This window comes from Lepidochelys kempii, chromosome 7 (assembly GCF_965140285.1).
Source record: "Lepidochelys kempii isolate rLepKem1 chromosome 7, rLepKem1.hap1, whole genome shotgun sequence".
Classification (NCBI taxonomy): domain Eukaryota; kingdom Metazoa; phylum Chordata; order Testudines; family Cheloniidae; genus Lepidochelys; species Lepidochelys kempii.
In genome coordinates this window covers 30792509-30812137 of record NC_136386.1, presented here as the reverse complement: position 1 = coordinate 30812137, position 19629 = coordinate 30792509, and the positions used below count along the sequence as shown (strand labels likewise).

The window sequence follows — 19629 nt, the reverse complement described above, 5'->3', positions numbered from 1 at the left end:
GCCTGTGTCCATAGTCTTCCTTCCTAGCAGTTACGAAGGAGAAAGAGCATTGTCTACTTGTTCTGTGTTTGTGCAGCACCTGTCCCAATGGGGGCCTTGATCTTGCCTGGGAGTCTGAGCAGTGCCTGGCCCAATGGAGGACCTGCTTCAGGACTAAGTCTCCTAAGTACTACTTTCAGAGTAACAGCCGTGTTAGTCTGTATTTGCAAAAAGAAAAGGAGTACTTGTGGCACCTTAGAGACTAACCAATTTATTTGAGCATAAGCTTTCGTGAGCTACAGCTCACTTCACCTCACAAAGTTAAACCCTGGATTTGTGCTGGAAATGGCCCACCTTGATTATCATACACATTGTAAGGAGAGTGATCACTTTACATAAGCTATTATCAGCAGGAGAGTGGGGTGGGGGGAGAGAAAACCTTTTGTAGTGATAATCACCCATTTTTTCATGGTTTGTGTGTATAAAAACATCTTTTGTATTTTCCACAGTATGCATCCGATGAAGTGAGCTGTAGCTCACGAAAGCTTATGCTCAAATAAATTGGTTAGTCTCTAAGGTGCCACAAGTACTCCTTTTTCTAAAAAGAAAAGGAGTACTTGTGGCACCTTAGAGACTAACCAATTTATTAGAGCATAAGCTTTCGTGAGCTACAGCTCACTTCCTCAGATGCATATCATGGAAACTGCAGCAGGCTTTATATATACACAGAGAATATGAAACAATACCTACTCCCACCCCATTACCCTGCTGGTAATAGCGAATACAGACTAACACGGCTGTTACTCTGAATCCTTTTTCTAAGTACTACTGCAATCTAAATAACTGTACACAAGGAAAGTGAGTACGGTGCAAGGTGTGGCAGGCCAGTGTTCGGATAGACCAAGGGCTAACTAGGGATGGGGACTGGATTAGAATAAAAGGGCACCAGCACAAGTGTGGTTGGGGGTAGCCAAGGGCTAGGATGGCAGAGTGCTGCAGGTTGTGATTGAGGGGCACAAGCAGGTGAGGGGGAACAGGTAATGGATGACACGCCCCATGCTAGGCTCCACCTCACCGGTTTATTTATACGCAAACCAAAGGAGCACCGAATGTCTTCTACTCCCTGTAGAACCCTCCCTCCCCCGCCACACCCTCCCAGCTTAGGGACTCCCTCCCCCACCCCAACCTTCCCAGCTTGGCCATCCTGGCCCTTCACGTCTCCTCCTCGCTCAACAGCATGTTGGGGATGCCCTTGGTGATAGGGAACTCCCGGCCAGAATCAGGGCACTTCAGGATCCCCTCCATCACTTCCACCTATGCAGGGGAGGAAGAAACACAGGTCAGCTGCAGCCTAAAGACAGAGGGATGGGCTGTGCCCTGGCCCTGCCCCATAATGCTGTCAGGGAGGGATGGAACTTCCCCAGAGCACCAGCCCTCCCTTCTCGGTTTTATTTGTTTATTAGGGGTAGGGGTATTTTGCTGCAGTCACTCTTAGCAGCTGGGGAAAAGGCAGGATGAGCCACAGAAGCAAAAGGATCCTGTGAGCCCAGTGCCAGGGCATCTGCTGGACTCTCAGCCCCACAAGAGTGGATTCCAACTTGCAGCTAGAGCAAGGGGAGAATCCCCCACCATCAACACACTCTCACTGCTTGAGGGAGCCCCCGCAATGTCTACATTGGAACATGAGCAGCAGAGGTCCCCCACACTGGGGGATCCCCAATGTCTCTGTGGACTGATAAGTCCCTGGTGTCTTGTGGACCTGTGTGGATAAGGACCTGTGTTTGTAACATGGACCCCGTCATACAACCTCCGCCACAGGTTTGTGGTGCCTGGGAGACGGTGCCCAGCACCAGGCAAGGAGCTGGTGGGGGGCTGTGGACATAGATGGGGGGGTTTCTCACCTCCAGCAGCACGTGATGCACCTTCCTCAGGAAGTCCTCATTGTTCTCGTACTCAGGGGGCAGCTGGTGGGGCAGGTCTGACAGATGGCCCAGCTGTAGGGAGAGGGAGATGAATGTCACAATGCTTGACCCCAGAAGAGAGACTTTGCTCTGATTGACCCAGACGCTCCCTAAAGCCACTTCCCTCTCCAATCCCCACTGTGTCAATCCACGTTGCCCATCTCCTGCCATGACAGCACTCTGGCCCTATGCCTAGGGGCCCCAGCACCCAGGGTGAGCCCCTCCCCCTGCCAAACTCCACCCACCCATGCCCTGGACGCGGCCAGCCCCTCCCCCCATACTCACGCTCTCCGCAGCCTCCACCAGGGCCCCCCACTCCACCTTGGGGATCATCCGCGCCACGAACTCCTGGTTGAAATCCACGTTATTCACTTTCACCTCGGTGGCCTGCGGGGAGGGGGAGGGGGAGGGTCAGTCCGGCTAGACACGGCGGGGGCGGGACCCCCATGGCGGGAGGAAATCAGCCCTACGACGCCCAGACCCAGCGCGGGGGCAGCCCAGGGGGCAGGGTTATGTGGCCTTCTGGTTGCGGGGGGGCGGGAATCGCTGTTACCTGGATACGGAGGGGGAAACCCCCCCCGGGCCGCACCCCCCGCACATGCGAGGTCAGCATGTTGTGCGTCAGCAGCTTCATCCTCGCGCCGCTCCCGGTGTCACAGCCCACCTGCGGAAGCGGTGGGAAGCCAATACTCAGCGACTTCCGGTTCAATTTCCCCCCCCCCCCACACACACACTATTTCCGGATGCGATGTGCCTACTCAAAGGCGGTTGACAGGGAAACACGGTCCCGAACCTGAGGGTTCCGGGGAGATCCGGAGACAGGGTGCCGGTGTCCGTTGCTCCCCTGGTGCCCCCGCCCCAATGAGGAGGAGAGGAGAATTAGACGCGAAACTAAGGAGTTGATACATGCCAATAGTAGGGAAATCACAAGCAGATTATATTTAAATTAAGAAAATAATATGTGCAAAAAGGAGGAGAAAAACACATTAATCACACCTTATATGTTAATTGTATGCAAATTCAGCGTGCAAACCGCTTGTAATGTCGCCCTGCCAATCAAAATCAAGCTGTATGTAAAGCTGTGTGCAAACCGGCCATGCCAATGAACCACCAATGATATGCAAATGTGATGCAAACCAACCTGTGGGTTGCGGCGCATGGGCGTTCCAGTCCACCCCAAGGTTGGGAGGTCCCCCAGGCCTTTTCCATGGCAACTGTCATTCAGGCGGTCTCCATGGTGACCGCGTGGCGGGGTGTGGCGGGGCTGGGGCTGTTGCGGGCGGGGCGCCCCCCCGGGCCTCCCAGCTCCGAGCCGAGAGGAACCCGGAGGCGCTTCGGTGTCCGAGCAGCTGCCATGGCGCCCGTCAAGGTGAGTCCGGGCGGGGCCGTGAGCGGGACCCCCCAGGGGCCCTCAACCATCCAACCTGCCCCGCCCCTAGCTGGGGACCCCCCCACACACACACACTCAGCCCCAGCGAGCCCCGGCGCAGGGAGCTGGAGAGCCCGATCCCAGGGAGCCCCCTTAAATCAGCCCCCAGCTGGGCCCCGGGGCAGACAACAGGGGCCCCCGAATGGAGGCTCCTGGACAAGCCCCCCTCCAAAATCGGGGCCCCTAGCAGGGCTCCTCCTGGCAGCTCCCCTCTCCAGCTGGGGCCCTGGGCTAGAGAAGAGCCCCCGCCCCTTGGTTTAGCCCCCGATGCCTCCCCCCAACTGGGACCCTTGAAACCTGAGACCATGCCCCCGGTCCCTGAAGCTTGGAGGGTCACTACCCCCTTGTAGGGCCCCCCAGGGCTCTGCCTCACAAGGGAGGGAGTAAACTCAGAGGGGCCGGGGGATGGGGTTGGAACAAGGGAGGCACTGAGCTCCCAACTCCCTCCAAATCTAGAGGGGCAGGGAGAGGTTGGGAGTAGAAAGGGCTGATTTGGGGGGGTGAGTTTAAGGCAGGCTGGGGAAGGGTGAGCAGGGGTGGGGTTGAGAGTTGGAGGAGGAGTTAGGCTGTAGAGGGGGGAGCTAGGTTATGGGGTGAGATGGGAAGCAGGAGATGGGGGTTGGGAGGTAGGTGGGGTCAGAGGGAGCTGGATTGTGGGGGACGGGAAACGGGGTAGAGGCTGGGGGTGTGAGCTGGGGATGCTGGGTTAGTGGTAAGGGAGTAGTGGGAGGCAGGGGTAGGATGCAGGGAAGATGGGGATTGGTTGGGGTTGTGGGAGCTGGGTTGTGGGGGGAGGAGGAGCAGGCCGGGGAGGGAGGATGGTTGGTTGTGAAGGGGGGTACACAGCAGCCCAGAAAGTTGGGGCTGTGGGCATGGCAGGCAGGGAACTGCAGGAGGTGTCCAACTCATGGGCTTGAGTAATCAGTTTGGAAACTCCAAAGTAGGAGTGCTGAATCACTGAGTCTCTCTCCTGTGGAGCTCCCCTCACAGATTGTAGTTACAACACCCGCCCCAGACACAATTGAGGGGGGCACACAGGGCTCTCCTGCTCCCCAGCTATGGAGAGGCTCATCTCAGGCTTTATGCATCAGCTGGAGGCTTGTCTTTGCCCCCTCCTAGTGCTGGGGATGGGGGTTTCAAGGCAGGAAGCTGGCTAGGTGACTGGGAAGGGAGACCCCCCCACACTCATTAGTCAGCTGCTTGAGGCCCCCATCTGCATCTGTTCTGGTCATGCCCTGTTGGCACTGGGGCAGGGGTGGGGGGGTTGTAGCTGGGGCAAGAGGAACCAGCTCCCAGGTGGAATTCTAGAGCTGAGGTAGCCCCTCCCCCTGCATTGGGGGGGTGGGACAGAGGCCCTGTGGGGGTCTGGCATAGACTTGACCTGGGCAAGGGGACTTGGCTAGGCCTCCCCCAGCTCTCACCCCCTGTGCCCGCAGGTCGGAGACAAGCTGCCCAGTGTGGAGGTGTATGAGGGGGACCCCGGCACCAAGGTGGATGTGGCAGCACTCTTCAAGGGCAAGAAAGGGATTCTCTTCGGGGTGCCTGGTGCCTTCACCCCTGGCTGCTCCAAGGTGAGGCATGGAGACCTCCTCCCCTCTGCAGTGCGTCCTTCCTCTCCCCCCACTACCCTACCCATTTTAGAACACACACACCAACTCCAGAGCATCCCCCCCAACTTTGCAACCCCTATCCTAGAGCACCCTCCCCCATGCTAGAATGGCCCCTCACATGCCCTGTTCCCTGAAACCCCCCATCCCAGAGTTCACTCACTCCCCTCCTCAGAGTATCCCCCACCCCACCCAGCTCCCCAGAATTCATCCACCAGAGCATCCCTTCCACCATCCGATCCCTGGGGCAAGGGAGCCACAGTGTGGACTGGAAAAGGGACACATTTGTGAGCTCTGTGTGTCCTTGCATGCCGGGGCTGCCCAGCTCCCTCCTTGGATCCCTGGGCTGGTGTCTGATGCTCCCCCTCCCCCACCCAGCATGTTAAGGAACTAATGCTCTTCCTACCCCCCTCAGACCCACTTGCCAGGCTACGTGGAGCAGGCGGGGGCGCTGAAGGCCAAGGGCGTGGAGCTGATCGCCTGCCTGGCTGTGAACGATGTCTTCGTCATGAGCGAGTGGGGCAAGGCCCATGGGGCCCAGGGCAAGGTGAGCCAGGGAGAGAGCGGGGCAAGGCCCCTGGGGCCCAGGGCAAGGGGAGTGAAGGGAGGGTAAGGCGGGGGAGTGTGTGTGTGTGTGTGTGTGTGGAGGGAGGGGGGTCGAGCTATTGCACCCAGGGTGAGGGGTCCACACAGCCCAGGGGAATGTGGAGAATCCCAGGGACCATAGGAAGGGGAATGCAGAAGGTGGGACTAGGGGACCCAGGGCAGGGGGAGTGAGCGGGGGTCGAGGCCCAGGGCAGTGTCCTTATAGGGGGTTTATGGTGCTGAGCCTTAGAGAAAGGGGAGGAGTCTTCTCTCCTCAACTCAGCAGCACCCTAACCCCAAGGCTGCAGGAGCCCTGCCCCCACCCCTGCAGGGAGTGGGTGACTTCCAGGCAGCAGTGAGCACTTCCCTTCCTCGTAGGAGCTGTTGGTTATGCAAGGGGGCATCTGTAGGTTGTGTAACTTCAGGAGTGGGTGTGGCCCTTGCCACTCCTACCCTGCTGCCACCTCACAGGTGCCTCGTCACTGGTTCCCTAACCCTTTCCCCCTCCCCGCTCAGGTGTCGATGCTGGCTGACCCCACCGGAGCCTTTGGAAAGGTAACGCCCCACCCCCCCAACCCATGCCCAGCTGGGGGTATCCTCCTCGTGGATCAGGATCAGTCCCAGTCTCTACCTACCCACATGTCTGTGTATCAGTCCTTGGTCCTTCCCCTCCTAACCAGCTCGACAGCCCAGAATCAGGGCCCCTACCCTCTGGCCAGTCCTCTTTCCCACCCCACCATGTGCCTGTCCCCTCCTCTGCTCCTCCCCTACCCACTGTGTCAGATCCAGCTCTGGGACAGTGGGGGATGGGGCAGTGGAACCCCATCCCCTATTAGAGGCATCCAGGATTCTGTCCCTCCAGTGCCACCTCCCTGACACCGACAACAGGGGCTGGGTTGGGGTCAAAGGGCATCTGAGGACCAGGCAGCTCCAGAGGTGAAGGGTCTTTTGTGGAGGGCAGTTCCTCGGCTGTGTCATCTGCCTTGGGGTGGGACCCTGTCTGACCCCCCCCCTTGCTTTCCCTTTCTCCCCTAGGCTACGGAGCTGCTGCTGGACAAGGAGCCCCTGCGTGACCTCTTTGGGACCAACCGCTGCAAAAGGTAAAGCAGTGGGCTCCCTACCCCCCCAGCAGCCTCTGGGGATACCCCCCCGGGGGAGAGCTGGGGTTCCCTGTCTGTACAGGCGAGGGATAGGCATGGGGATGAGTGTTAGGAGCTCAGAGGGGAGAGGATGCACCCCTGCAGCTACAACTATGGGCCTCTGGGGTATCCCCTTTGCTGGGGTGGGGAAGGAAATGAAGTCCTCCTCTCCATCTCCATGGGAAAACCTGGGAGAGGTAAAGCCCCCCTGGCTATATCCCCACATTGATACCCCCAACCCTCCCTTCTCCATGATGGGGGCAGGGGCCACTAGGAGATGTGGGAGGGAGCCCTGGCTCTGTCCTCACACTGAATCCCCAATCTCCCCCCTGGGTTCTCCATGGTGGTGGACGATAGGGTGGGGAGTCCTGGAGGGATGAGAGGGGAACCCCTGGAGGGCAGGGGAGGGGGAGCCCCCAATGTGTTCTCACCCTGACCCCTCCCAGGTTTTCTGTGGTGGAGGCTGGCATGGCGGGAGGGGAGCCTGGCACTCACACCCCCATCTATCTCAGGTTCTCCATGGTGCTGGAGGATGGCGTGGTGAAGGCTCTCAACGTGGAGGAGGATGGAACAGGGCTGACCTGCAGCCTGGCCAACCACATTCTGTCTCAGCTCTGAGCACCAGCATGCCAGGGTCCCTCCTGCTGCTGCTTCCCCCTGCCCCCCCCTCGTCCCCCGCCCGCCCTAGGAGCGGGGCAGCGCAGCATCCTTTCCCAGCATGATATGATGGTCTCCCTCCTGCGGGAGGGGGGGCTGTGCTCTTGCTGCTACTCCTGCTGTCATGGGTTTGGCCTCTAGGGGGCACTCGTGCCCTGGTGGTGGTGTACTGCCCCACCATGCTGTGTATCAACCTGGAATAAATGGCTCTTGCCAGCCCTGCCTGCTGTGTCTCTGCTGGGGGTGTGGGGGAGGGGGAAGCTATAGACAGGGCGGGGGGAAAGCAAGGGAGTGATCCAGACCCCAGTTTTATCCTGCTCAGCCCTCCTGCCCATGCTTCCTGCACATCGTCTGTGTCCGCCCCCCCCCCCCCCCGCATCTCATAATCCTCTCTTGAGTGCAGAATAAACAGCCGGGGGGGGGGGTCAGGGGCTACACAAGCAGAGGTAGATTGCTCCAGTGTGTGGGGAGTGTCTGTGCCCTAGAGATGGGGTGGGGGAGATCTCTGGGAGCGTTGCTGAATCAAGAGGGGAGGGTTCCTGCTGCTGTGATTTCCCTGCCACGGGTGGGTGGTCATAGGACATCCCCCTCCCCTGGGGTGCCTCTCCCCAGGGTCTCTGATTTGCTGAGCTGGGGCTGGCACTGGGTCCCCCTGGAGTCTCGCTCTCCCCTAGCCCTGGGTCAGAGGGTCACAAGATCTAGGCTAGGCCCCCTGGACTTGAAGTGGGGAATGGGACTCAGCACCTCCCGCCCCTGCCCCAAAGCAGGACCCCACTGACCACTCCTAAGCAGGATCTCTGGTGTGGGCCCCAGCATGGCCACAAGGGGGCGCTTGTGCTCCAGCAAACCCCAAGCTGGTCCCATGTTTGGTGTGAGGGGGAAAGGGGCGGAGGGATCTTGGAAATTACCCGTCCTGTGCTAGAATTCTCTCCCTGCAATGCCCTGGCTCCACTCCCCTATGTCTACCCAGGCCAGGAACCCTGACTACTCCCAGCTCTCCACCTCCCCCAGAGTGAGAACACCGGCCTCTTTCCCCCTCAGGCCAGGAACCCCAACTTCCCCCACCCCTCTAGCCCATGAGATCCAGCCCCCTACTTTTCCCAGAGTGGGAGGCTTGAGATTCTTACCCCTGCCCCATGTTCAGGCCTCCCTACCTTCCGACCCCAAGGGCAGGAGCTCAGGTTTCTTCCCCCACCCATTGGCTGTGCAGGGGGTCCTGGCTCCTTCCCAGAAATGAAATCTGAGCCAGGACAATGCACAATGTTGGGGGCAGCTTTCCCGCCGCTCACAGCAGCAGGGGGCACAGGTTGTTCACCTGCGGCTGCACTGCCACCAGCATGGGGAGCAGATTTGCCTCTGACCTAAAATAATTTATGAGGTGTATTATGGGTCCAAGTTCAGAGCCCTTGTCAGGCTGGGTGCTGCACAGACCCCTGCCCCCCAACCAAGAGTGGGCCCCCACCCATTGAGCCAGCCACTGCAGACATATAAGGAGCAGGATGTGAATCAGTTGGAGACCCATCCCCTTGAATTGGGGGTTCAGAGCAAGCCCCCCCAACCTAGCAGCATTGTGGTACTGGGAAATAGAGCAGAGAGACTCTTGGGGGGCTATTAAGTGGGGTTTAGGAGAAAGGGGCTCAGTGGTGGGATCTGAGAGCCATGTCCTGGAGGGCTGCTGTGTTGCTCCCCCCATCACAAGGATGTGGGGTGCTGAAAGGCAGTACAGCTGTCACCTACGGGGCACAGTGGGTCTCCCCACCACTGGATGATGGCAGGATCTGACCAGGAACGATGCCTATAGGTTTATACTGGGGAGAGGTGGTGGTGTCGAGGGGGTCCACCACACACACTCTCGATTAAGGAAAGGAGCCAGTCCTGCCCTGACATGGTTGGGAGAGTGGTGCCCATCACCTCCACTCTAGGTTTGCTCCATGGCTGTTGATTGTTGTGGCCCTTCCTCCAGGGCAGGGCCGTAGTTGGAATCAAGATGCTGGGCTAGATGGGCCCAAGGGGCTGATCTGGAGGGGGTGAAGCAGGATACTGATCTAGATGGGTCTGATCTCAGCAGGAGTCGGATGAGATACTGGCCAGATGGGCCTATGGATCTGATCTAGAGTAGGGGAAAGGTGGGATACTGGGGTAGATGGGCCAATTGGGAGAGGTCCCCAATTCCCCCCAAGCTGGGGGTGGGGAGAGACCTACCGGCAGCTTTCAGGGGGTTTCCCTCCTCCCACCCACAGCAGGTCTGCTGTGGGTGCTGGTTTCCTGGCGTCCGTGCAGGCCCCCCCCACTCCCCAGCCGCTCCCCACCCTCTGATTGCGGAAGTTCCTCTTTGCGCAGCGCAGAAAACCAGAGCAGGGGGAGCCTGGCTGGGGTGGGGGGGAGCGGACGCACCTGTGTGCAGGGGCCCTCTTTGTGGGACCCGCACCAACCACAGAGACCCAAGCAGAGGATGGATGGGGACGGGCGTGCCTTGGAGAGCCTGGGGGTCTTTGTCTCAGGTCCCCTTGTCACATGGGTGAGTGTTGCTGGGAGAGGGGCGCTGTGTCTCTCTGGGGAGGGATGGGAGCCGTTTCCTGGGCAGAGCTGTGCCCCTTGGGGGAGAGGGAGCAATGCCCTTGCGGGGAGCTGTGCCGAGGCAGGGATAGAACCGTACAGAATCCTGCCCTCCCACACCCTGCTGAGCCACCCGCAATTGGGACACTGTACCTGCCCCTCTAGCAATGGGGTGGAGAGGGGGCTGGGGTGAGGAGGGAGGGGATCAGGGGTTGGGGGTTAAATGAGATGAGGTGGAGGAAGCTGGAAAAGTTGGGGTGAATGGGCGCTTGGGGTGAGCTGGGGGGTTAGAAGTGAGTTGAGGGTTTGGGCTGAGGTGGGGGTGGTCTGTGGGGAGAGGGAGGAAGGACCCACCCCCAAGGCTGGTGTGGGGGAGGCACGAGCCCCAGAAGGGCTGGGGCCCTCCCCGACACCCTGGCCCTGACACCCTGGGCTGGGCCCGGCCTCCCACAGACAGCTTGGAAACGGGCGTGGGGGAGGGAAGCACATCCTGTGTGCACTGTGAGGGGCAGGGCAGGAGCCTCCATAGGACCCCTGGCTCGTAGGGGTGGGGACCTTGGGCCCGGGGGGAGAGTGAGCAGGGACCCCCTGGAGTGGGGGCACTGGTGTCAGGCCCTGCCAGGCCCAGGTCAGGGAGGGGCAATAACAGCGCTGCCTGTCTCTGCTCCCCAGGTGCGGACGCTGGAGAACCTGGTGCCCCTGGGGTGGATGCAGGACGAACCCCAAAGCCCCAGTGCCCCAGACAGGCAGGCGAGGGCCCGGGAGTATTTCCTGCACCTGGTAGATGGAGCCTTCCTCACCCAAGTCATGGGGCTGATGTGAGTGATGGGCAGTGAGGAAGGGGGAACGTAGGTGGGGCCCAGCTGGGAGGCAGTGGGGGGTTTGGGCTTTATTGTGGGGCTCAGCTGGGGGGCCATGAGGAGGGTCTGGGCTCTGTTGGTGGGACCAGCTGGGCAGGCAGTGGGGGACCTAGGCTGTGTTGGGAGGGCTTCTGGGCCGTGTTGGGGGGCCCAGCAGGGGAGCAGTGGGGGGACTCTCAACTGTGCTTGAGGGGCCCAAATGGGGGGCCCAGGCTGTGTTGTACGGCCCATTCCTTTTATTCCCCTCAGCAGAGACCCGACCTCTTGGCGTGCCCGGCCACCCCAGAGCCAGCAGGGTGACGAGAGGCTGCGACTCCAGACCCTACATGCCCTGCTGCAGCAGCTTCGTGCTTTCTACCAGGTGGGGGTGCTGAGATGGGGGGCAGCACGCCCAGGGAGTGAACCTCTGTCCCCTGGGGCGTGGAGTGGCTGGGGGTCTGAGGAGCATGCTTGGGTCTGCCTCACCCCCTTCTGCCTGCCTACACTTGTGCTCTCATATGTGCACGCTTGTGTCTCTGCCGGCAGTGCACTTTCACACGCTCACATTTGCACACTTGTGTCTGTGCACACTCATGCTCTCGTGTTTGTGGGCCTGCTGCCCCAGCTACGTGCACAGGGAGCTGTTCCTCTCTCACCTCTGTAATGTGCAATCCACAGGGGCAGGCAGGAAGGGGAAGTGGTTAGCATCTGTGCAGCTCCTGACACACAGCTGAGGGAGTCACTCACCCAATAGTGACACTCAGGGAGCTCCTCCAGGGGGTATGGGGCAGACGCAGGGGGAATCCCCCTCCTGAACCCCTCCCAGTAGTCAAAGCTTCTTGACACCCAACCTCTGATCTTTGACCTTTGCAGGATGATCTGCAGCAGCTGATTCTAATGACTCCCCCTAATGTGCAGCTTCTCGCCAGAGACCCCCTGACAGGTAACTGTTTGGAGGGGCAGTACTGGACTCAATGGACCCATAGGTCTGGTCCTTTCTGAGGAGCTGGAGAGGTGGGATACTGGGCGGGATGGGCCCAGGGTCTAATCCCCTGGAGGGGGGGAAGGGGTCTGTCTCTGGCCGTATTCAACCTTCCCTCCCACTGTCTTAGAGCAGGGCATCGAGGAGATGCGGAAGCTGCTGCTGCTGCTGCTGGGGGCTGCCGTGCAGGTACGTGGAGGGTATAGGGGTAGGGGAGGAGGGTCTGTGCAGCCAGCACTACCTGGTGTCTCCCTGTGCCCCCCAGTAGCGCCTCTGGCTGGCTGGGACGTAGAGCAGCCTTCAATGGGGACTATGGGTTAATGCAAATTTCCTCCCAGTGTTAGGGGTATCATGGATTTCAAGGCCAGAAGAGCCCACTGTGATCATTCAGTCTGGCCTCCTGTCTAGCACAGGCCAGAGGCTGGCCCTGAAACAATTCCTGGTTGAACTTACCGAGCAGATCATACAGAACAACATCCAGTCATGGTCAGGGCCTACCCTCAACCAAATGTTGCCCCAGGCAAGGAGCAACTTCGCCCTTCTTTTGTTAAACTTTTGGGTGCCACTAGTCCTCCTTTTCTTTTTGCGAATACAGACTAACACGGCTGCTACTCTGAAACCTGTTATTTTTTACTGCATTTGTAGCCCATTTAATGACTTTGATGCATGCTTTGCATGCATGATTTATCCCTGTCATATAAGAGGATCAGTTTGCACACTAGAATCTGTAAAGCTGTATTTATTCATGCCATATATAAGCAAATAAAAAATAATAATTTCTTCTAAATTTACAGTAGCTTTTTAATTTTAAGAATAACTGAAGTGTACTAACATCAAGAAATTGAACTGTGCCCCAACATTGGGAGGACCAGTATTAAATAGGGTTCCAGCAGGTGACAGGCTTAGAATTTTAACCCTCGCCCTTTAGTTCAAAAGGTCACTTCTCTTGCCTTCATTTGTCCAAACCTTTCTTTGATGGACACTCAAGTAGTGTCAACGAGTGAGCAAAAAAACCTCCCTCTTGAATTTTTCTTCTGAGTTTCCCATCACCTCATCTCTGCCCTCATAACCAGACTGTCACTTCTTCTAATGAATACGAGTTTTCTTGAAGACAGGCTCAACTCCTAAGTTTTCTGCCATTTCTTTGGCAGCAGTGATGGCATCTTCAAATCCATTGTCTCTGTCGACCACGACGAAATCAAGGAAGATTCTTGTCAAAGTAGTAGCATTTCAATGTCCATCGACTGAGTTTGCAATGCCTTGCTTACAACGTTTGCTTGGAACAGGATATTGTGCCAAACTACAGTTGAGACCAGCAATTGGAAGTCAGTGATCTGGTTTGCCAGGCTTTGCTCCTCGTGTCAGATTCCAGCCTTGGCTTTACTCAACTGCACCAGTTCCATGAGGGTGTTGTAAACCTCAGTCACTTGGTACCTCACTGGCCTTACACTGTCAATGCGGCTCTCTCAGAGAATGTCACTTAGCAGCTTCACGGTCAGATTTGTAACATTGTCTGTGAGGATCTTCCACCTGATAGTTGGTGCTGAAAAGAGGACATATATCCTTTGCAGTGCTCCAAAGAGAGAGACTGAATCTAAAGAAGATGACACTGCATCTGACACAACCAGGTTGAGCCACAAGGCACAAAGAAAGCTCTTGGATTCAGTGCAAGGATCCTTGCGTGGACACCACAGTTTCTTCCCTTCACCTTCGTGCCGTTGTCACAATATCACAGCTGGGCTCTGACTTCACTTCAATTCCTTCTTATATTTCAGACTGACTGACTGGTAACAACCCGCCCCTTGTACGCCCACGAGGGCAGGGCTGACAGCATTCTTGGAGGGTCGAGGAAAATGAATCCACAGACAGAATATCTGAAACATTTTACTTCAAACATTCTATTTTCCCTTTTGTCGCTAACAACAAAAACAGCCCCCCAAGCCCGGTGCCCCCCAAGCCCAGCACCCTAGGCAGTCACCTGCCCCTAAATCAGGCCCTGGTTGTGGTTTAAACATTGTCAGTGATGGAGAATCCACCATAGCCCTTGGCAAGTTGTCCCCATAGTTAATTCCCCTCACTGGCACAAATTTACACCTTATTTCCAGTCTGAATTTGTCCAGCTTCAATTTCCTGCCACTGGACCATGTTAGACCTTTGGCTGCTAGGTTGAAGAGCCCTTTATTAAATATGTGTTCCCCATGTAGGAACCTCTAGACTGGGATCAAGTCACCCGTCAACCTTCTCTTTGTTAAGCTGAATAGATTGAGCTCCTTGTGTCTCTCACTATGGCACGTTTACTAGTCTCTTAATCGTTCTCGTGGCTCTTCTGTGAGCCCTCTCCAGTTTTTTAACATCCTTCTGGAATTTTTAGCACCCAATCTTGAGGCAGGAGTCCAGTAGCGGTCGTAACCAGGGCATCCCGGGGTGAGGGGGAACGGTGGGGCTCAGGTCCATAGCAGCCCTCAGAGGTACCCTGAGAAAGAGAGAGAGACTGACAGATACTGACAGCTGTTTCTTTGTCACCCCACATCCCTCCACTCTCTGTGCCTCCTCCCCTTCCTTGAACTCCTCCCACTCTATGCTGCCTCTCCTCCCCTGCACCTCATCTCTCCACCCCCCCATGCACCCCATTCCCTGCTCATCCCCCTGCACCTCACCCCCTGTGCTGCCCCATACCCGCTCCCTCCACAGTGTGAGCGGAAGGCAGAGATCATTGAACGGATCCAGGGGCTGGACATTGAGACCCAGACTGCGCTGGCCAGTGCCATCCAGGAGGTAAGAACACCCACTGTGGGCATGACCTTTTCTTCTGATCCTTGTGGCTAGGTCCCCCCACCTGATCCCCAAGGGACAGTCACCAGGTGGCACCCCATCGGGCAGCACCAGGCTGCACTTTCCCAGATGCAGGGGCTTGAGGGATAATGGGGGAGCTATAGACAGGGAGGCTGTAGCACTTGGGCAAGGGGCTGGCCTTGGCAAGACTGCTGTGCGAAGAGCTGCTGTGTAAGGGCTGTGAGGTGTTGGCCTTTGAGAACTGTGGGAAGGGGAGGCCATGTGAGGACATGAGGAATGTGCCGGGGCAGACGTGTGATGGGAGGCCGTGTGAGGAGCTGACGTGCAAGGGGAGGCCATGTGAGGAGCTGGCATGTGAGGGGAGGATGTGTGAGGAGTTGGCGTGCGAGGGGAGGCCATGTTAGGAGCTGACATGCAAGGAGAGTCCATGTGAGGAGCTGGCGTGCAAGGGGAGGCCATGAGGCATATGCCGAGGCGGACATGTGAGGGGAGACCTGTGAGGGGAGGCTGTGTGAGGAGCTGGCATGTGAGGAGCTGATGTGCGAGGGAATGCTGTATGAGGAGCTGACGTGCGAGGGAAGGCCATGAGGCATGTGCCAGGGGCAGGCGTGCAGGGCTTGTGACATGTTGCTCTGGTGTTGCAGGTGACACAGGACCCAGGGGTGGTGCTGAGCCTACAGTGGGGGGCGCTGGCTGAGCTGCACCCCCTGGAGCTGACACGGGTCCTGCAGGATCTGTCCTCCCGGCTGCGGGGCCTGGTGCAGGAGCGGGATGCAAGTGCGGAGGTGAGGGGGGCCCTCAGGCATATTCCTGCCACTCCCAGCCCTCCCTGTGCTCCTCCCCCCACTGCAGCCATCCGCCTCTCTGTGGGTTTTCCCATCCACTGCTCCCTGGGTTCCCCTCACCCCCCCGAGGCTCTGATACCCCTTCCCCCTCATGCAGTCTCCTTGAGCTCTCCCCTTCCCTCTGCCCCCCTCAAATTCCCCTTGTGCTGCCTCCCACTCTCCCCTCCCCCTTCCACTGTTCCCTGGACATTTCCCACCCCCACCCATTCTTCCTACCCCATCTAACCCAGCTGTCTTGCAGAGGCTGTGGGAGCTGCAGCAGGAGCGAGAGTTGTCGTCCCCCCATGGCCCGCTGCCCCCCGAGGGGCCCTGGGACAATCGCCAGCACCTCAGGGTGCAACTGGCTGACGCCCGGGGCCAGGCTCGGCGCCTGCGGCAGGAACTGTGAGTTGGGGGAGGGCACTGATGGGGTGGTTCTGGGATGGGAGGGCAGTGGGTGTAGGTCCTAGGGGCATTAGGGGGCACAGAGGACAAGAGGAGGATCCTGAGATGGGGGGGTTCTAGTGAGAAGGGGTCCTCAAGGGGATTGGGAATAGGTGTGAGGGATGTACCTGGGGATCTCAGTGTGTGTGTGTGTGGGGAGGCCGTGGGGGTATCCCTGATGTACCCTCCTGGGGGCTCTGATCTCCTTTCCCCTCCACCCAGGGAGGAGAAGGCCGAGGAGCTGCTGGATCAGCACCAGGAGCTGCAGGAGCTGGAGGCTGAGCTGAGGAGGCTGCGACAGGAGGTACCAACACCCCCACCGCCCCAGTGCCCTGGGCCCTGACCCTGTTCTCCCCACCCTCAATGCCCCAGGCTCTAACCTAGCGCCTCTTCCCCCCAGCACCGGGCGGTGGCGGGGGAGGCGCGCCTGGCGGGCCTGTACCGGGATGAGCTGGATGCCATGCGGGAGAAGGCGGCCCGGGCTGAGCGCCTGCAGGGGGAGCTCTCGGCCCTGAGGGAGCGACTGCCTGCCTTGGAGCGGTGCCGGGGGAAGCTGGAGGTGAGGGGGCATGGGGTGGAGGAGGCACAGGGGATGTGGGGAGTGTCATGGATCCACAGGATCAGGGCTATGCCCCCAGCTTTGGAACAGTCTCTTGGAGGAACCCCACTCCACTCTCCCTTCAGGGCAGGCTGCCTGCTGAGACTGACCCTCTGGGGCTCCAGCCGCTCTGCCCCATGCTGTGAAGAGTCCAGCTGAGGCAGGCTCCTGGTGGAGACTTGCCCACTGTGAAGGGGTTAATGCAGTGACACCAAACCACACAGAGAAAGGAAAGTAATGCCTAGTGCCATGTGGTCAGCCCAGAGCCCAGCCAGGCTGCAGCCACGCTCTCTGACTTCCTCCTTAGTCAGTCCCAGGGGAGAGCACCCAGCCCGTCTCCCCCATCCCCCCAGTCCTCTGGGCACCAGCTGGGGTCTCTAGAAATCCAGAGTCACGAGTTTGTCTTGTCTCTCTGGCCCCTCTGTTGATTGGGTGAGTTTCAACCAGTTCTTTAACAGCTCTTCACAGGGAGGTGAGACACGCCCCTCATCACCATGTCTCTAGTTTGCCCTGAGAGCAAACTTAATCCCTCCCCCGCCAACCCTGGAACAGAGAGGGGAAATTGAGGCACACATAGGATTCATAAAAAATACTACAAAATTCCTAGTTTGTCACAAAGGCAGTGGGGGGCTCTGGGTTAGTGGGGGTGATAGTGAGGGGCTAGTGGGGACCAGTGGGGGAGGGGAATGGGGCAGTACTTCTTGTCAGGAGGAGTCGGGGGATGGAGGGCTGTAAGGGGCTCAGGAGGCCAGTGTGGGTTTCTCAGCAGGAGGAGTGGGGGAGGGAAACAGAGGGGATCTGTGTGACAGTTCTTCGGGTACCCAGGACTGTGAATCACCTTGTTACCCCCTGCCTCTAGCGAGAGGGAATCTTGCCCAGTTGGGTGTCAGCTCCCTACCCCCACCAGCCTGTCAGCCCCCACGCACTCTCCTCTGGGCTGTGCCTGTCTTTGCCTTGCAGGGTAACTATAGGTGCACCCCAGTCCTTCCTCTGTGATACCCCACCCGATGCTGGCTACTCACAGAAATCCCAGCTCCTCTGCCCCCAAAGGAGCAGTGCACCCCAGCTGACTAGTTTTACTTTAAATCACTGCTCCTGTAAACCTCACACTTATAATAAAACCCAGGTAGGTTTTGTTAAGCAAGAGCAGAGATCCCACCAGAAATGAGAGGGAAGGAAACAAATAGTTACAATACAAAACAAAATCATAAAATGCTCACCAACCCTTTCCTAGCTAAAGAAGTAGGTCTCCCCCCTGACCCCCATCCCTCCACCCCCCAAAAAGGTTCAGTCTGTTGCAGAGCTTGCTGGCTTCACAGGAACCAGGATCCAAACTTTCATGAGAAACACCCCAATCCATCAGATGTTTCCTCTGTGAATAGAAAAGGAGTACTTGTGGCACCTTAGAGACTAACAAATATATTTGAACATAAGCTTTCGTGAGCTACAACTCACTTCATCAGATGCATGTAGTGGAAAATACAGTGGGTAGATTTGATAGACACAGAGAACATGAAACAATGGGTGTTACCATACAGACTGTAACAAGAGTGATCAGGTAAGGTGAGCTATTACCAGCAGGAGAGCAGGGAGGGACGGGATGGGGACCTTTTGTAGTGATAATCAAGGTGGGCCATTTCCAGCAGTTGACAAGAACGTGTGAGGAACAGTAGAGGGGGAAATAAATATGGGGAAATAGTTTTACTTTGTGTAATGACACATCCACTCCCAGTCTTTATTCAAGCCTAAGTTAATTGTATCCAGTTTGCAAATTAATTCCAATTCAGCAGTCTCTTGTTGGAGTCTGGTTTTGAAGTTTTTTTGTTGAAGAATTGCCACTTTTAGGTCTGTAATCGAGTGACCAAAGAGATTGAAGTGTTCTCCAACTGGTTTTTGAATGTTATAATTCTTGACGTCTGATTTGTGTCCATTTATTCTTTTATGTAGAGACTGTCCAGTCTGGCCAATGTACATGGCAGAGGGGCATTGCTGGCACATGATGGCATATATCACGTTGGTAGATGCGCAGGTGAATGAGCTTCTGATAGTGTTGCTGATGTGATTAGATCCTATGATGGTGTCTCCTGAACAGATATGTGGACACAGTTGGCAATGGGCTTTGTTGCAAAGATAGGTTCCTGGGTTAGTGGTTTTGTTGTGTGGTGTGTGGTGAGTATTTGCTTCAGGTTGGGGGGCTGTCCGTAAGCAAGGACTGGCCTGTCTCCCAAGATCTGTGAGAGTGATGGGTCATCCTTCAGGATAGGTTGTAGATCCTTGATGATGCATTGGAGAGATTTTAGTTGGGGGCTGAAGGTGATGGCTAGTTCTGTTATTTTCTTTGTTGGGCCTGTCCTGTAGTAGGTAACTTCTGGGTACTCTTCTGGCTCTGGCAATCTGTTTTTTCACTTCAGCAGGTGGGTATTGTAGTTGTAAGAATGCTTGATAGAGATCTTGTAGGTGTTTGTCTCTGTCTGAGGGGTTGGAGGAAATGCGGTTGTATCGCAGAGCTTGGCTGTAGACGATGGATCGTGTGGTGTGGTCAGGGTGAAAGCTGGAAGCATGTAGGTAGGAATAGCGGTCAGTAGGTTTCCGGTATAGGGTGGTGTTTATGTGACCATTGTTTATTAGCACTGTAGTGTCCAGGAAGTGGATCTCTTGTGTGGACTGGACCAGGCTGAGGTTGATGGTGGGATGGAAATTGTTGAAATCATGGTGGAATTCCTCAAGGGTTTCTTTTCCATGGGTCCAGATGATGAAGATGTCATCAATATAGCGCAAGTAGAGTAGGGGTATTAGGGGACGAGAGCTGAGGAAGCGTTGTTCTAAGTCAGCCATAAAAATGTTGGCATACTGTGGGGCCATGAGGGTATTCATAGCAGTGCCGCTGATTTGAAGGTATACATTGTCCCCAAATGTGAAATAGTTATGGGTGAGGACAAAGTCACAAAGTTCAGCCACCAGGTTTGCTGTGACATTATCGGGGATACTGTTCCTGATGGCTTGTAGTCCATCTTTGTGTGGAATGTTGGTGTAGAGGGCTTCTACATCCATAGTGGCCGGGATGGTGTTTTCAGGAAGATCACCGATGGATTGTAGTTTCCTCAGGAAGTCAGTGGTGTCTCAAAGATAGCTGGGAGTGCTGGTAGCGTAGGGCCTGAGGAGGGAGTCTACATAGCCAGACAATCCTGCTGTCAGGGTGCCAATGCCTGAGATGATGGGGTGTCCAGGATTTCAAG

General features: G+C 57.0%; 3 protein-coding genes across 7 annotated transcripts in view; 2 read left to right on the top strand and 1 right to left on the bottom strand.

The window, feature by feature from the left end:
- Positions 1-1039: 1039 nt before the first annotated feature.
- TRMT112 (tRNA methyltransferase activator subunit 11-2) lies at positions 1040-2653 on the bottom strand. Its single transcript, XM_073351723.2, has 4 exons — positions 2494-2653; positions 2226-2327; positions 1881-1973; positions 1040-1293 (listed from the first exon to the last, which is right to left on the bottom strand). The coding sequence occupies exons 1-4, from the start codon at positions 2572-2574 to the stop codon at positions 1192-1194; spliced, it is 378 nt and encodes a 125-aa protein (XP_073207824.1). The 5' UTR covers positions 2575-2653; the 3' UTR covers positions 1040-1191.
- Positions 2654-3078: 425 nt separating this feature from the next.
- On the top strand, positions 3079-7573 carry PRDX5 (peroxiredoxin 5). The gene is made up of 6 exons (XM_073351720.2): positions 3079-3309; positions 4806-4940; positions 5392-5523; positions 6078-6116; positions 6597-6661; positions 7213-7573. Exons 1-6 carry the CDS (start codon positions 3148-3150, stop codon positions 7316-7318), a joined length of 639 nt encoding a protein of 212 aa, XP_073207821.1. The 5' UTR covers positions 3079-3147; the 3' UTR covers positions 7319-7573.
- A 47-nt stretch (positions 7574-7620) lies between these two features.
- The window catches only part of CCDC88B (coiled-coil and HOOK domain protein 88B), a 29867-nt gene continuing 17858 nt past the window's right edge, over positions 7621-19629 (top strand). For 2 of the 5 annotated variants that reach the window (XM_073351704.2, XM_078853637.1), the window contains exons 1-9: positions 10530-10731; positions 11023-11134; positions 11626-11695; positions 11865-11923; positions 14426-14509; positions 15172-15312; positions 15614-15756; positions 16018-16099; positions 16196-16354. In XM_073351704.2, the coding sequence (XP_073207805.1) occupies positions 10622-10731; positions 11023-11134; positions 11626-11695; positions 11865-11923; positions 14426-14509; positions 15172-15312; positions 15614-15756; positions 16018-16099; positions 16196-16354 (960 nt within the window). In that variant the 5' untranslated portion in view covers positions 10530-10621. Of the gene's footprint in view, positions 9876-10529; positions 10732-11022; positions 11135-11625; positions 11696-11864; positions 11924-14425; positions 14510-15171; positions 15313-15613; positions 15757-16017; positions 16100-16195; positions 16355-19629 lie in introns of those variants that run through there. The other 3 variants (XM_073351703.2, XM_073351707.2, XM_073351705.2) reach the window with 3 other exon arrangements.

Coding starts and splice junctions, on each gene's coding strand:
- PRDX5 (XM_073351720.2), top strand. CDS start 3,148: ATGGCAACTGTCATTCAGGCGGTCTCCATGGTGACCGCGTGGCGGGGT. Junction 3,310..4,805: donor CTGCCATGGCGCCCGTCAAG/GTGAGTCCGGGC, acceptor CTGTGCCCGCAG/GTCGGAGACAAGCTGCCCAG. Junction 5,524..6,077: donor CCCATGGGGCCCAGGGCAAG/GTGAGCCAGGGA, acceptor CTCCCCGCTCAG/GTGTCGATGCTGGCTGACCC.
- TRMT112 (XM_073351723.2), bottom strand. CDS start 2,574: ATGAAGCTGCTGACGCACAACATGCTGACCTCGCATGTGCGGGGGGTG. Junction 2,328..2,493: donor GTTTCCCCCTCCGTATCCAG/GTAACAGCGATT, acceptor CCCTCCCCGCAG/GCCACCGAGGTGAAAGTGAA. Junction 1,974..2,225: donor TGGTGGAGGCTGCGGAGAGC/GTGAGTATGGGG, acceptor CTCTCCCTACAG/CTGGGCCATCTGTCAGACCT.